The sequence below is a fragment of the Brachionichthys hirsutus genome, chromosome 15, assembly GCF_040956055.1.
Source record: "Brachionichthys hirsutus isolate HB-005 chromosome 15, CSIRO-AGI_Bhir_v1, whole genome shotgun sequence".
NCBI classification, from domain to species: Eukaryota; Metazoa; Chordata; class Actinopteri; order Lophiiformes; family Brachionichthyidae; genus Brachionichthys; species Brachionichthys hirsutus.
This window is the reverse complement of record NC_090911.1, coordinates 3,805,931-3,820,811: the sequence shown is the minus strand read 5'-3', so window position 1 is coordinate 3,820,811 and position 14,881 is coordinate 3,805,931. Positions and strand designations below refer to the sequence as shown.

The 14,881-nt window shown below is 47.0% G+C and overlaps 1 protein-coding gene across 1 annotated transcript in view; it reads right to left on the bottom strand.

Moving 5' to 3' along the window:
• The window catches only part of kirrel1b (kirre like nephrin family adhesion molecule 1b), a 45,258-nt gene that overhangs the window by 5,305 nt on the left and 25,072 nt on the right, over nucleotides 1–14,881 (bottom strand). The window contains exons 2-11 of the mRNA XM_068748834.1: nucleotides 12,264–12,413; nucleotides 9,240–9,389; nucleotides 8,462–8,619; nucleotides 6,645–6,795; nucleotides 6,098–6,203; nucleotides 5,180–5,328; nucleotides 4,587–4,714; nucleotides 4,095–4,221; nucleotides 3,730–3,830; nucleotides 900–1,116 (exon numbers count right to left, since the gene is read on the bottom strand). Coding sequence (XP_068604935.1) covers nucleotides 900–1,116; nucleotides 3,730–3,830; nucleotides 4,095–4,221; nucleotides 4,587–4,714; nucleotides 5,180–5,328; nucleotides 6,098–6,203; nucleotides 6,645–6,795; nucleotides 8,462–8,619; nucleotides 9,240–9,389; nucleotides 12,264–12,413 — 1,437 coding nt within the window. The remainder of the gene's footprint in view (nucleotides 1–899; nucleotides 1,117–3,729; nucleotides 3,831–4,094; nucleotides 4,222–4,586; nucleotides 4,715–5,179; nucleotides 5,329–6,097; nucleotides 6,204–6,644; nucleotides 6,796–8,461; nucleotides 8,620–9,239; nucleotides 9,390–12,263; nucleotides 12,414–14,881) is intronic.

The following is a 14,881-nucleotide window of genomic DNA, read 5'->3' as shown; positions in this document are numbered from 1 at the left end:
CATACAGGTTACACCATAACTACTACTAGACTACTACTACTACACTACTACTACACTCTACTACACTACTACGGCTACTGTTTGCCCTTCAGCTGAGGCCATCGCTCCTGCCCTTGAACAATATGCTCATATTGCTCAAGGCGTTTTTGGGTGAGAGTGTAGAAGCTCTGTTTGCAGCATGTTGTGCTTTCGTTTTAACCCTTCCTGGTCATACCTGGCCAACAGGTATATTTCCAGTGTCTAAATCAAGTCATACGTTCTTCTCATAAAGCCTTGTCTCTTTAATCCATGTAACAATCAATCCCTAATCTCCAGCTGCACGGAGCACGTATTGAGATTTTATGTCAGGGTAGTGGGATCAGATATCTCCCACAAAAACCAAAACTTTATTCAGCGTTGCCAAGGAAACCAATGAAAGCGTCCTCACACCGATCCAGGCTCGCCCCTGAGACCGACCGGGACGCTGCGATGGCAGAGACGCCGTTGTGAGTTTTCTGGACGGACAGCTCGTCATTGTTGTTAGTACACATTTAAGCTAACAGCTACAGCCTGCAGGTGTATTACATCATCCCCATGCGTGCACATGCACGTGGAGCGTTTCCACTGTTCATCAATGCTCATTTTATTAATTCATCTTCAATTGCAATCGTCTCATCTCCAGCCGGGTGTCCACCTTGCAGGTCACGGGTCTGCTGGAGCGTGGCTACGGGCGCGAGGCGGGCCACGCCCCGGAGAAGACGCCAGCCCATCGCAGAAATTCAGACCATTTAGGCCTTTAATGTTACCACAGGTTGATAAACTGGAAGTGATTGATCGGGCCTAACATGCCGATCTCAGCCTACAGCACACTCTGCGCTCATCGACTGCCTTGCTGGGTTACGCTGTAATGCTTTCTATACCCGTCTCTTCCAGGGTGATGATCATGGTTCCAGGTCCAAAGGCGTTCCAGGCGGTGCAGTTGTAAGGCGAGTGGAAGTCCGTCTCCATGACGTTGTTGATGGTCAGCGTGGAGAGGACTGCTCCGCCCTGGGATGGCGGTTTGCTCTGCTCCACGGTGTATCTCTCCATCAGGGTGCCCTTCTCCTTCTCCCAAACGTTCTCCTTCCATGCCCAAACCTGAAACGGACAGAAGGCTCAGCGCCATCCTCCATTGACATTACATCAAAGGGAAGCTGAGCTGCTGTTTGACATGTTAAGATGTTAGACTGTGTGAATGTGCTGCACTCATAAAGTGCTTTCTACACTCTACCAACTGAGCCACAGCCATGTGATGAAAATTCACCTGTTTGACAAAGTTTCTCAAAGAAATATTGAGTTTTAATACTTGAGTATGTAATCATATGACTCATTGTTGGGTTTAATCATACTTCATTTGTTCTCTTTCACATGTCATTTTAAAAAGTGGTTCAATTTCCAAATGTCAACATGCTCGATGGCCACGAAAAAGAATTCTGGAGGCAAATGCCCGTCCCACTGGAAAAGCAGGTACACTTTAAAATAAAAGGTTCTGCACACATTCTTAATGATCTTAAAATTAAGCATCTTAGAAATGTGCTCTTAATCAACCCAGTAGGAAAAGTGCATGTGGCAGTTTTATAAAGAAACAATTTACTAATATATTTGTTGGATTTTTATTCAAATTCTACTCTTTACCATGTAAATATATATGTATATTTGTGCAGCAGCTTTTCACACCAGAAAAGAAAAAAATCACAGCAGGTTTTTCGACTTGAAATCTGCCGTGGTAGAAATTTGAGGTTATTAAATATGGAGCACGGTGACATCAACTATAGCTGGAGCCATATGTTGGGCTGATCCTGCTCTGAAAAAAGAAACAGGACAATGTGAAGAAAATGTATTGTATTAAAAAATCATATTTTTTGTTTGAATAATCTTCCACAATGTTCCACTTAAAATCTGCGAATTTACTTTTTGTCATATTTTCAATAATAATCTGAGTCGGCGGCACGGTGGCGGAATGGTTAGCGCTGTCGCCTCACAGCAAGAAGGTTCTGGGTTCAAATCCTATCTGTGAGGAGTTTGTATGTTCTCCCATGTCTGTGTGGGTTCTCTCCGGGTTCTCCGGATTCCTCTAAATTGTCCGTAGTGTGAATGGTTGTCGGTCTCCGTGTGGCCCCACGATGTGCTGGCGACGCATTCGGGGTGTACCCCAACCTTTGCCCATAGCAAGCTGGGACAGGCTCCAGCAACTCCTGTGACCCACATGGCTGTAGAAAATGAGCGCACACACACACACACACACACACACACTTGCGTCTGTATTAAACGACCATGCAGTATCAGATTATATGCCCTGAACTCTTTCAGAGCACCAGTGGGGCTGAAGCTCCTTAAAAGTTTTATTATCATGTTTTCACAGTAAAATTAGATAATTGACAGAATTTTACTGCAATTCCTTTCATCTTTTTTCACACAGTCTCTCTCTCAACCCTTTCTATCCTTCAAACTGCAGCCAGAAATTCACATTTTCATTTTAGGATATGTAAGCATCATTTTCTCTGAGATTAACACGACATACATAGCACCGAGCCCGTTGCTATAATGTGCATCTTTCATTTTATATTTCATTTCTTGAAAAAATCTGAACATTAATTTAAGTAGTTTATTTCTTGGCTGTACAAAGTGCTGCTTGGAGGACGACCGCTAGTAGCTTCTTGAAAGAAGAAGTCTACCCTCAATACATGATCTTTATGAGGAATAGATCTCCGTAAAGCCTAAACGGAACCCAAAGATTTGAGACCTAGAGGTAAAAAATAGTAAAGCAGTTACAGTGGGGCCAATCATTGTAAAATAAATAAATAAATAAAATATTAAAGGATATCTGGTACTGAAAAAAAGAAAATGTGAAAAAAAGTCGATGTAATATGTTAAGTGTTTACAGCGGATATATAAACCATCTCTTCGTAAGGACTTTATCAGAGTTATAGTTACATATTTTTGCTTCTTTATAATTTATAACTGATGGAGTAAATCTAAATGATTAGGAGAAATCTGTGGTCTGAACTATTAATCATTAGCTATTATCAACGAGAGGCCCTGCAAAACGTTGGCCTGTTTAAATACACATCATGAGCGCTGGTCCAATGGCAGAGCAGCGTCGCACCGTACGGCGTCCTGTCATCAAAAGGGAATGATGGATACAGACTTCAGTGAGTTTCCTGATTAAACTTGTCATAAAATAGAATAAAATCAAATCCATTGTCTAATTGAGAAGAGAGCTCTTGGATTATAGATCAGCTAATCATATTTCAGCGATAAGACAATGAAGGGATTTCTACTTTTAGACTGCCTTTTTGTTTTCAGAATTTCCATATAAGTAACTATTCCCATAACCTGCAAATAGTAGAGCATGTGGTAAAACTCGGAGCCGCGTTATCATCGTCTCATGATTAATTCCATTTCATCTGCTACACTCCCACAGCTCAGTGGAACGTGCGCGCGGCGCTGAGTGTCACTTTGCCGTTTGGACCAAACACTACAGCAGCTGCTATTGGTGGGTCGCACCATCCAGCACAGAGGAAGAACAGAGCATCCTCGCTCAATCACCACACAGTCGGAGAACAGAGCCATTAGTGCCGTCTGTCTAGCTGCAAACACAAGGTGGCGAGGAAGACGAGGGAAGACGAGGAGCGGCTGTCTGAGGCGGGAGCGACGGGAAAAGGTTCAGCACCTCTGCAGCAGGTTACAACTTCCCATGGATGAACTTACAATCTTATCAGGTGGGGGGGTGCTGGCGATGTAGCACTTGATCTCCCCTCTCTCCCCCCTGACAGCATACTGGACCGGATCGCTGGAGATGATGGGGGCCCCTGAGAAACAGACACGTAAGAGGATTACCACAACTGGACTGAGGAGAACACGAGCATCCGACTCAATATTTGACCATGACAAGAAACCTCCCACTGACAGCGACAGCGTCAGTATAACTGCAAAATTAATGATAAAATGACACAAACTGAGCATGTTTAGCTGCTACATGACACAAATAGAACATGTTTACATGTCTATATTATCCTCTCTGCTCATATCAGCGCCGTTGTTAATAGCAGAGTAATAACTGGGTAATAACTGACCATTGACAGTGAGCGTGACCTCGGTCTCTCCCACTCCAATCCGGGGTACGATGGCCTTGCAGACATACTGGCCTGCATCCGTCTGGCTTACCGACTTCAAATACAGCTGGTTGTTGTTGCTGAGTACCTGGACACACGTGCAAGTATGCATGAAAGATGCATGGATAGATTTGTGAGGTGGAGACAGGCAAGAAGGAGGGGGGGGGGGGGGGGGGGCAGTAGTTAATTCATAAAACATGGTGACTCCATTAGGAGTTTTTCCCTGGACCTTGTTCTGCATGAATCAAAGATTTAAGATGTGGGCTCAGCAAACATGAATGAAGTTGGTGATTTAGGTTGAGCTTGGACTTGGAAGAGTGTGTGGAATTTCAGGATGTGCTTTACACCAATGTGTTTTTGTTTTGACTTGCTCTTCTGGATCTGAATATATTAAATGTCAGTGGAATGAGTAGAAAATGTAAGTGTGGGAACGCTTGCTGTTTTCTCTCTCACCATGTTGGAGCCCTTCTTGGTCCAGGTGAGGGTGAGGGGGGGGTTACCGGACCACTTGCAGTTGAGAGTGACATCAGAGTCCACGTCCACGGTGACCGGCCTGGGCTCCACGACCAGTATCGGGCCGACTGAAAGACAGTTATCATTTTATGACATATAAAAGTGACTGAAACTGAGACCTGGGAGGAGAATATAACCTCCTATCATAAGAAAAGATGATTTGTGTGTGTTCCTCTATCAGTTTTATCAAACGCAGTGGGTGTCAGGTTTCTTGGTCCTTTTCTAATTCAGCATAACTTTTAATTTGTTTTATTGATTAATTTTAAGTAACTAATGGTTTTATTCGTTATTATTTAGCATTTTCTTTCCCATAAGGTTTTGCAGAATTTCTCTGGACTGAGCTGAGAGAACAGATTATACAGGAACAATGAATTGCAAGTGTTTTCTGCACAATACATGAATGCAGGGTAAATAAATGCAGTGTCTCGGCTCTTTGAAGAAATACTGACAAATATAGCTCCCACACACTCCATCAGAGACCCACTCATGCAGTGCGGGGGGGGGGGGGGGGGGGGGGTTTACACTCCACTCACAGTGCACATCCACCAGGATGCTAACGTTGGTGTTTCCCACTGCGTTGAAAACTTGACAAGACACCGGCTCGGTGAAGAAGGAGTGATCCGCTGTGGTGATGAGCACACTCTCCCTGGCCCCTTCAAGCAGCACGCCGCCTTTAGCCCACCTGAGCAGGTAACGCATCACAGTTAGTCACCGGGGTGTGGCATATCTATCCGTCAGTGGCAGATCTCAATGAGTGCTTTTATATAATCAATGGATGCTATTACAGACAGACACTTAAAGGGCCTTGATGGCAACGCCGGTGGGGATGATTGCAAGTTAAAGATCGTAATCGCTCTCCTTTTATGTGCCGTATTCCGACAGATAGATAACCACATTAAACATCTGCCGTTAGACGACATTCTGATATACATTCAACAGGCACGGTGCCTAAGTGCCTGGCTTGGCTCCCACACTGGGAGCATTTAACCTCAGATTAGAACCACTGGGCTTTTAACTGCTGCCATTTAAGAAATAAATAAAAACTATGCCTTTCTGCAATGTTCTGCAAGCGCAGATGAAATTCCAGCGTCACATCCAGATGGTGGTTCCACGTAGAACAGAGCAGAGGAACAACAAGCTATTTCACTCTGTCTGTTGATGCTGCAGAATGAAAAGCTATGACATCGTCAAATAGATCGCCACATTCTGAACGAGAGTGGGTTTGGCAGCGCTCTACAGTAAAGTTTAACTCTTCTGACCCCAGAAAATAGTTTCATTTTTATCCGCCATTCTTTCTCCCTATAAGCAACAAAATGATTTTTGTCCTGGTCCGTCGATCACAACAAACCAGTAGATGTGGTGGCAACATATTCTCATGGCTGATAGTAACTAGATTTACTGGAAGTAAAGGTAGTTTGTTGGTTAAATTCTGGTAACATTTGTACTCAGACCTGTAGCCCATGATTGGAGGGTTGGCGGAGGCCTGGCAGGTAAAGGTGACTCTCTCCCCCTCGAGGACGGAGCGAGGTTCGATGGACAGGGTCACCATAGGAGGATCTGAGAGGGAACAGACACACACTGACCTGAGCTAAACTGAACCGCGACGAAGCAGGAGCAGCGATTTCACACACGCAGGAACATTCATTCATCTCCCTGAATACAAAGCTTGCTTCTAGTGGTTCTAGTGTTACTACAGATGTGATGCCGCTCAGTAGTAACTACACTGGTTTGGATAAAAACACATTCATCTTCTTCATTTGTCAGCAATAATTTGTTTTCTCCGGGGAAATGACAGAAATTCTTTAAAACATAAAAAGCTTTCTGGTTTTTCACATATAGAGGAAAAATCAAGTTGATGAACTGCTCCGGGAGAAAATCCGCGGCCCCACAGAAAAAGCCAAATCAAGCCTGGAGCAGGTCCAAGGCTCACTATGGTGAGACATAGTGCCGGTAAGTGCACGTGCACTCTGGCAGGGGCCGGGGCCAAGCGGGACCTACGGTGGACGTTGAGGGCAACAGTGGCCCGTTTGCCCCCGGGTACCGCCGGGTTGCTCGCCACACAGGTGAAGTTGCATCCACTGTCAGTGTCAGCCGGTGTGATGGGCAGGTAGCTCCTGGTCGTCACCCTCTTCCTGTCTGGCAGCACCTCCTGGTACTCCAGCAAACAGGAGGAAAGGTAGGGGAGGTAGAGGAGGGGGGGACACGAGAGAGTCACAAACAGAGCAAGAAACACTTTTAAACATGACAGAAGAAAGAGAAGTGAAAAAGTGCAAAAGGAGAATTTACACGACCAATGTTCTCCTACTTTATCTCCATAATACAGACATTTAATGTCGGCGCAGGAAAATAACTGCATGCAAAACGCTCTTAGGATTAACACAAGCTATTTGGGTTTGTAATGACTGGATGTTGCATTCCGAATGACAGCTGAATACATTAACACTGAATTATCAGCTGTAATTATTACGCTGCTTCTTTCATTCTAACTCCATTGTCCACTGAATACGAACGTTTGGCTCATTGGACATTCAGAAAAACCTTATTTGAAGATGTCATAATGTGTTTGCAAGTTTGTGATGGCCATTCTTCATAGCTTTGGACATTTTAAATGTATTTCTTTTATAAATATTTAAAAGATGAGTCAGTTATTAAAATAATTGTTAGCTGCAAAAGCCAGATATTTATTTCTACACATGAAATCAAGTCTCGTTGGAACATGGCGGCAGGTGTGTTAAAGTGTTAAAGGGTTCGGGTCAGACACAAAGACACCTGGGAGGCAGGTACGTGCACAGGTGAGTCTGGAAGGCACTTTGTCACGTAAAGGTCACGCAGAGGTCAATACTCTTATCCCTTTCAGAGGTGCGTAATCAATGAAGAGAATATTTGTAAGAGTTAAACAAAGTCAGGAGCAAGTTGGTGAGGAAGTCAGCGCTGAGGCACGAAGACATTCCTCTCGGGGGGTTCCTTATAACTCCCATTGGGGAGGGACCAATCCCTGCGTGATACCTGAGCAAATCAATAGCCGTGTGCAGTGACTATATGTTGTCTGCTAATGTAGTTTAATGTGATCAGAATTATCAATAAAACTAAATTCCCATTGTTCTGGCCGCATAAAATAATATTATGGAAATTCCCCACAATGCGTATTTAAAACGTCCGTGTCCGGGAGCCAGGGTAGAAGTTTCTAATAAACTGCTCAGATTAGTGAATGCTGTATTACCGGTAAACTCTCAGAATATTGTCAGGTATATATATATATATATATATATACTTATACAGGAGACTGATAAAGCCATGCAGCCGCCTGGCTCTGTGTGCTTTTCAGTATTTCTGATTCAGTCGCCTTTAAATAAAGCTTTGTCAGATCTCAGACTTGCTGCTCGCGCTTCATTAAACGTGATTCCACCCTGTCGCTATGTTTGTTATACATTAATGCTATAACAAACTAGTTAAGTCTAGTCCTCATATCTGCTGATGTGTTATCATTGGGCCCCCCTAACCCAAGAAGGTCCTGTGCTGACTTTGTGTTGTGTATTCTACCTGCTGTGTACTGCAGGACCTGAGCTGAGGTGTACTTGTGTATTCTACCTGCTGTGTATTGCAGGACCTGAGCTGAGGGGTACTTGTGTATTATACCCGCTGTGTACTGCAGGACCTGAGCTGAGGTGTACTTGTGTATTTCGTTCCCTTTTACAGCGCCCACAGCAAAACAAACAACAAAAAGCTGCTAGTGAGGGCAAGCTTTTCCACTTTGTGTTTTATCTTGCATGTGTGTGTCTAGTATCTGAGCGTATGCAAGGATGTGTGTGAGTCACCGTGGACTGGTGGGCCCCCTCCACAGTGGCTCCGTCCTTGGTCCACTGGATGTGGGCTGCGGGCTTGGCCCCACGGGTCACACAGGTCAGGTTGTAGGGGGTTCCTGCCATCAGGAGGAGCTCCGGGGATCCGTCAACCACCGGGCTCTCTGGGGGGACTGGAGGAGACGCAGGAATCCAGAATGTAGAAAACACATTTGTGTAGCTGTTCTGACCGGCTACTAAGCCGCAGCGTGACAGAAGAGAGTCGCCAAACACTCACTTCAAGATCGCCGATTCGCTTATTTCACTGTTCATCAAAGAGGGATTCCACCTCAGACAGATCATCCAATCATTTACAGGGCATTTACATATTCCAACACGCCACGCCCTTTAACCGCTTACACACATAACTCACATCCATAATGTAATTATAAGAGAAACCCAGCAGGGAACTTTTACGTTAAACTGTCTTGCTAATTTTGGAGATCAGCTTAGTCTGTTTTGGCATCTAAACTTTCTCATTGCGTTAGAAATGCATGAGAGTGAACTTTGTAGCTGGTCGTGTTTTCTTGTATCTCACGTATTCTTGCAGTCAATAATTCCGTCCAGAGCTGCATCCTGCTAAGTTTAAGATACGTCTCTACAAACAGACATGGCTAAAGCAGCACCGTCGACTGATGGAGAACGCCGAACCACGCTCCTCATATGTAAAGGCGTTTCTTAGGGCGGAGCCGGTTCTCAATAGCACGCGTGCATCAATTCCAAAGTTCTACACACACACCGCCAGTTCACTTACTGAGGACATTGAGTTTGGCCCTCCTGGAGCGCAGAGCCGCCTCCGTGGCCTGACACTCGAACAGCGAGTCGTCCGACAGCTCAGCGTTGGAGATCTCCAGGTTGTACTGGCCGATGTCCAGAGACCTCAGCACACGGTACCGCGGCCAGGCTGGAGGACAACAGGGCAGTCAGTGGGAAACATCGTGCAGGACGAGCCTCGGTCGGACTTTCTACTGGAAGTCATGCTTGTCTTTTCTGCAGGTCAAAAAACCTACTGTTTTTAAATGGCGTAAAATGACACTCTTCCAGTCGTCAGAATAGCGTGACCTTCACAAACCATCGGTGCGTCAAGGTCGTCTGTGCCGAGGCAGCCAGCGCTACACAGGAAGCCTTATTTCAGGCTGCGGTGCAAAGTCTTTCATTTAATGCTGCTTCACAGAAGACTAAATGAGAAAGCTGAATCCATGAGGGAATGGAACTGACTTCCAGCTGGAATTAAGAAAAATGTGTGACCAAATGTTTTTGTCAGACACGATGGTCATTTCTAGCTGTCAAAAAAGGAAAGAAACTTAGTTTATATGAAGACTGGTGAACGAGAGGGGCCTAGTTGTCACTAGTTGCAGTAATGGTGGACAACTAACTGCAATCTGTCACGAAGCACAGGGTGAAAAACGTGTGTCAAAGACAGCAACAGAAAAGCCTTGAAAGAGAAAAGCGCGATGCATCGCCTCAGCGTTGACGTCGGCATCTTGTCCTCTGACTCGTTCACAAGATGAAGGGAACGTGGACGCTCTTCTGGACAGGGATGAAAGCCGGATCACAATTAGATGACGTCAATCCCAAACAGCCAGCAGCTAATGAGGCGTGTGCGGACGTGAAAATATCGGGGGCCGTCAGGGGAAACAAAGAGCATTTCATGCTGTGGAATCGGTTTCAGGAGTTGAGTGTCCTCCACACAGACAACACAACGGGAGGAGGAGACACACCGTGTTAAACAGCCTGAACGACAAGCATCATATAACATCAAATATCACTTCCTGCATGGAACTGGTCCAGTTACAGCCCCCCCCCCCCCCACTCCTCCCAGTGAGAACCTTCGCTTCTCAGAGACGTAATGCAACGTGGCATCCCACTAGGGGGCACACATCGATCCTCCGTGTCCAATCCCAACATTGGATTCTGATGGCAGATGCATTCAGGCGGGTATGCAGGCAGGAGGGCAGACAGACAGACAGGCAGACAGACAGACGGGCAGTCAGGCAGACAGACAGACAGACAGACAGACGGGCAGTCAGGCAGACAGACAGACAGACAGACGGGCAGACAAGCAGGCAGGCAGGCAGGGAGGCAGGCAGGCAGGCAGGAAGGAGGGCAGGCAGACACACAGAGAGGCAGACAGACAGACGGGCAGACAAGCAGGCAGGCAGGCAGGAGGGGTGGAGGGAGGAAGTGGAAGGTGGAGGGCAAAAAGTATTAGTGGCGATTACATCATCCACTCCAGCACCTTGCAGCATAGCAACCACAGAGGTGAAAGCCCCCCAGGGAGAAGAGGAAGAAAGAGGAGGAGGATGAAGATGAAGAAGTGCCTCCTCTGAAGCCTGCCGGTCGTAGATCAGCCGTGTGTGTTGAGTAAACATGGCTTCTTAATATTGGATGTATGACATCACATAACTGCTTTGCCAGAGTGGGGGTGCGAACTGACCCCCTCCCACACTGTCACCAACGTCTGCAGGATGAAGAGCAGACGTCTGCAAGATGAAGAGCAGACGTCTGCAGGACGAAGCGCAGACGTCTGCAGGACGAAGCGCAGACGTCTGCAGGACGAAGGGCAGACGTCTGCAGGATGAAGGGCGGGCAGGTGATGATGCATGACTCTAAAGCAGACAAAGACAACGTGTTTGTCACCGCCAGCACGTGCGGTGCAAAAAGACAAGGACAAAGGCACCACTGAAGACAGGAAGGCTGCGGTGTGTGTGTGTGTGTGTGTGTGTGTGATTTATACGTTCGTGTTATATTTGACTGAGAACATAATTACATAACGGTTCACATTTGTTTTTACATGAAACATGCTTTTAACCTTTCATATTAGGTTTGAGTCTGTGTCTGCGGATCAGCAGGTTCACACACAGTCCGATCTACACATTCATGTATCAATAAGTGTGATCAAAGTGTGTGTGTGTGAGTATGTTTACTTCATTAAATATTGATTAATTTTAAAGAAATATAATTTGACATGGGTAAAAGTGGGAATATCATAATACTGTACACTCTGTTTCACAATTTGACATTTTCAAACGAATCTTTTGACTTCATTTATAACATTCCTTTCCGTTCCCTTTTTCCTAAAACTGCTGCCACTATTTAACGCAGTCATGAGATTTGAATTCGTGCCGTGGCAGTGAAACGCTGGTTTGGCTGCAGCGAGGTCAGCTGGGAGGAAACGTTCTCATCTCCTTTTATGGACTTCGGCTGAACCTTTCCTGAATGCAGAGGAATTTAAAACGTGTGTCCAGTGATATAATGATATTCTTTTTCTTTCAAAGCATGTTGCTGAATTGTGTGAATGCAGAGTATGTGGGAAGACTGGCTGGATGGACACATGTCCTAGATGGACACATGTCCCTGGGTGTGCTTGGAACATGACGTGCACTGCGCTGCTGCTGTCACGGTGTCTTTCAGGGTGAGCGTTGCAGCCTGAGATCTAAATGTCTCCCCATTGTGAGGGACGTCCTCTGATCCGGACCCTTGTGAGGGACGTCCTCTGATTCGGACCCTTGTGAGGGACGTCCTCTGAGTCGGACCCTTGTGAGAGAGTCCTCTGAGTCGGACCCTTGTGAGGGACGTCCCCCGATTCGGACCCTTGTGAGGGACGTCCTCTGACGTTGACCCTTGTGATGGAAGTCCTCTGAGTCGGACCCTTGTGAGGGACGTCCTCTGAGCTCGCTCCCTGTTCAGTGTTCCTTCCCTGACTGTTGACAAAGCCTTTACTTCTCCAGCAGGAGATCCCTGCGGAAGTTTTTTCTGTCCTCTCTGCCCCCCCTACCTCGTAGACCCTGTCCTACGCCGAGCGCCAGGCCGTCCTTGGTCCACTGGACGATGCCGCTGTAGTTGAACACCACGCAGGACAGCACCACCCTCTCCCCCAGCACCACCGACTGGTCCGCCGGCTCCAGGGAGAAGCGAATGCTGGACACTGCAACACAGGAGCAGAAGGGGAATGAATGTTTGGGGGTTTTAGCAGCGCATTGCCCCACAGAGACCCGCCCCGGCCTCGCTGACCTCAACATGTCCACATGGATGCTGTTTTCTTATGGACCTTTATGATGTGTTTTTGTTGTGAGTCAGGTTCTGGGTTGCGTGGGTCCATGTCAGTGAACATGTGTGTGCATGGATGCGTGTGTGTGATGGCTGCCAAGCTGCAGCCCGCTCTTCTTCATCACACAGTACAAAGGACTTTGCTTAGACGCACATTTCCTCAAGCAAAATAAGCCTTTTGGAGATACACGGTTCTGAAAAAGTCCCAGTGCAGCCCGCCGTACGTTAGCATGCACAAAGAGACAATGTCAGGTGAGGGGGCGGGGCAGAACCCAGCGCTGCTTTCTGCTGTTTGCATCATCAGGTAAAACTGCTTCATATTCCACAGAAGGTCTAGCAGGAAGGCGCTTTAATTAAGAAACACACTCCTGCACACACCAAATCCCACCCAGTTCATGCATCATAAGAACGACTCACACCAGCTAACGAGTCGGGCTCGTCTTCCCGGGGGCTGCTCTGTTCTTGGATCGTGGTTTAAAACAATCCTGTTGGCTTAATTAAGGCTCCGCAGCCTAATAAAGCAGGCCGAGGCTCTGAGGGACGCGTCTCACTGGGATTCAATCACAACTGGGGGGGTTTACTGATTTGCCAGGAGGATTAGGGGACCTGTAAGAAGGATCCGAACAAGAAGCACTTTGAGGCTTCATCGTCTTCTTGCGGGTCTGAGCGAAGGAGACGAGAGCACTGTGAGCTGATAGCTGGGCCCGGGCGAAGCAAAAGGGAGAGGTGGACTATTTCTAGTAATAATAATACTCTCTGCATCGAGCAGCCGATTTCATCTCCATTACAGTTTCAAAACGCAGCATTATTTGTGTCCGTTTAAATCCCGCCTGCCAGATTCAAGATTCAAGATTCAAGATACTTTATTATCATTACGCAAACATAATAAAATCGCGTGAGGGCCCACGGCTTAAGGCACACATCATAACATAATCAAAAACAAAAAACACATTCTCTCTCTTAAAACAACAATATATATGTACACAAAAAGAGTGAGAATCACAGGCAATAGTGCAAAATAGCAGCAGCAGCACAGCAGGGCCGACATAAAGCATCCCAGATCGCTACAAGGGAACGACTGCTTTCACAGCCCGGGGGAAGAAGCTGTTTCTGAGCCTCGCAGTGCTGCTTCTTATTGTCCTGAACCGCTTCCCTAATGGGAGCGGGACAAACAGTTTGTGGCCCGGGTGGGTGGGGTCTGAGGCGATGCGTCTGGCCCTCCTCTGGACTCTGGAGGTGTAAACAGAGTCCAAATCAGGCAGACGGTGACCCACAATCCCCTGAGCTGTCCTCACCACCCGGGATAGGTCCTTCCTGTCCTGCGCCGTGCAGCTGCCGTACCACACGGTCGCACTGAGACACAGGATGCTCTCTATCGTGGCCCGGTAGAAGTTCTCAAGCAGCACAGAGGAGAGTCCAGCCCGCTTCAGCTTCCTGAGGAAGAAGAGCCGTTGCTGGGCCTTCTTCACCAGGTGTCTGGTGTTGAGTGTCCAGGAGAGGTCAGAGGAGATGTGGATGCCCAGGAATTGAATGTTCTCCACACGCTCCACTGCTTCCCCTCGTATGCACAGAGGGGCGTGTTCAGTCTTCCTGGGCCTCCTGTAGTCCACTCTGACCTTCTTGGTCTTGCTGGTGTCCAGAACAAGGCTGTTCCTCCTAGTTGTGCTGAATGGGTTCTCCTGGGTTCTCCTGGGTTCCTGCCTTTCCTCGCAGTCTGCGTGCGCTGTGTGAACAGAACCAGTCCATTTCTGGCTTGTCAAAAGGCACAATGGCAGCAACAGTGCTCCGTAAACGTCGTCCACAAAACAGCCGAGAGTCTCCAAGCAACTGTAATGAGATCAAAGCATCGTGTATGAAAGCCAGCAGCTGGTCGGTTGGTTGAGATGCTACTAGTTTGTTCAGTAAATCACACCGGTTGGTTGAGATGCTACTAGTTTGTTCAATAAATCACATTTGACTGGGTTCAGGCAAGCTGAAGGTCTGTGAAGGATTGTTGGACCTGGAAGGAAGTTCTTGGACTATAGAGGGACGTTCTAGTTCATGTGGACCCACTGTCCCTCTAGCAAGGGTCCAGCATACGTCCTGAAAACCCAGAGCCTCTTCCACATAGTTTTGACAACCAACCAACCAACCAAGTGAGATCCTATCTCACAAAGAGAAAGGAAATTAACATTTCTATCTGTGTGTGTGTGTGTGCATGTGTGTGTGTGTGTGTGTGTCAGCCTGTAGCACTGACAGAGAACAGAGATGTAATTAACCCTACAGGATACCCCCTGAACACACTCCTCCTCCTCCTCTATCTCTTCTTCCCCCTGCTGCTTTAGAAACCCCCTCAACACGCTCCTC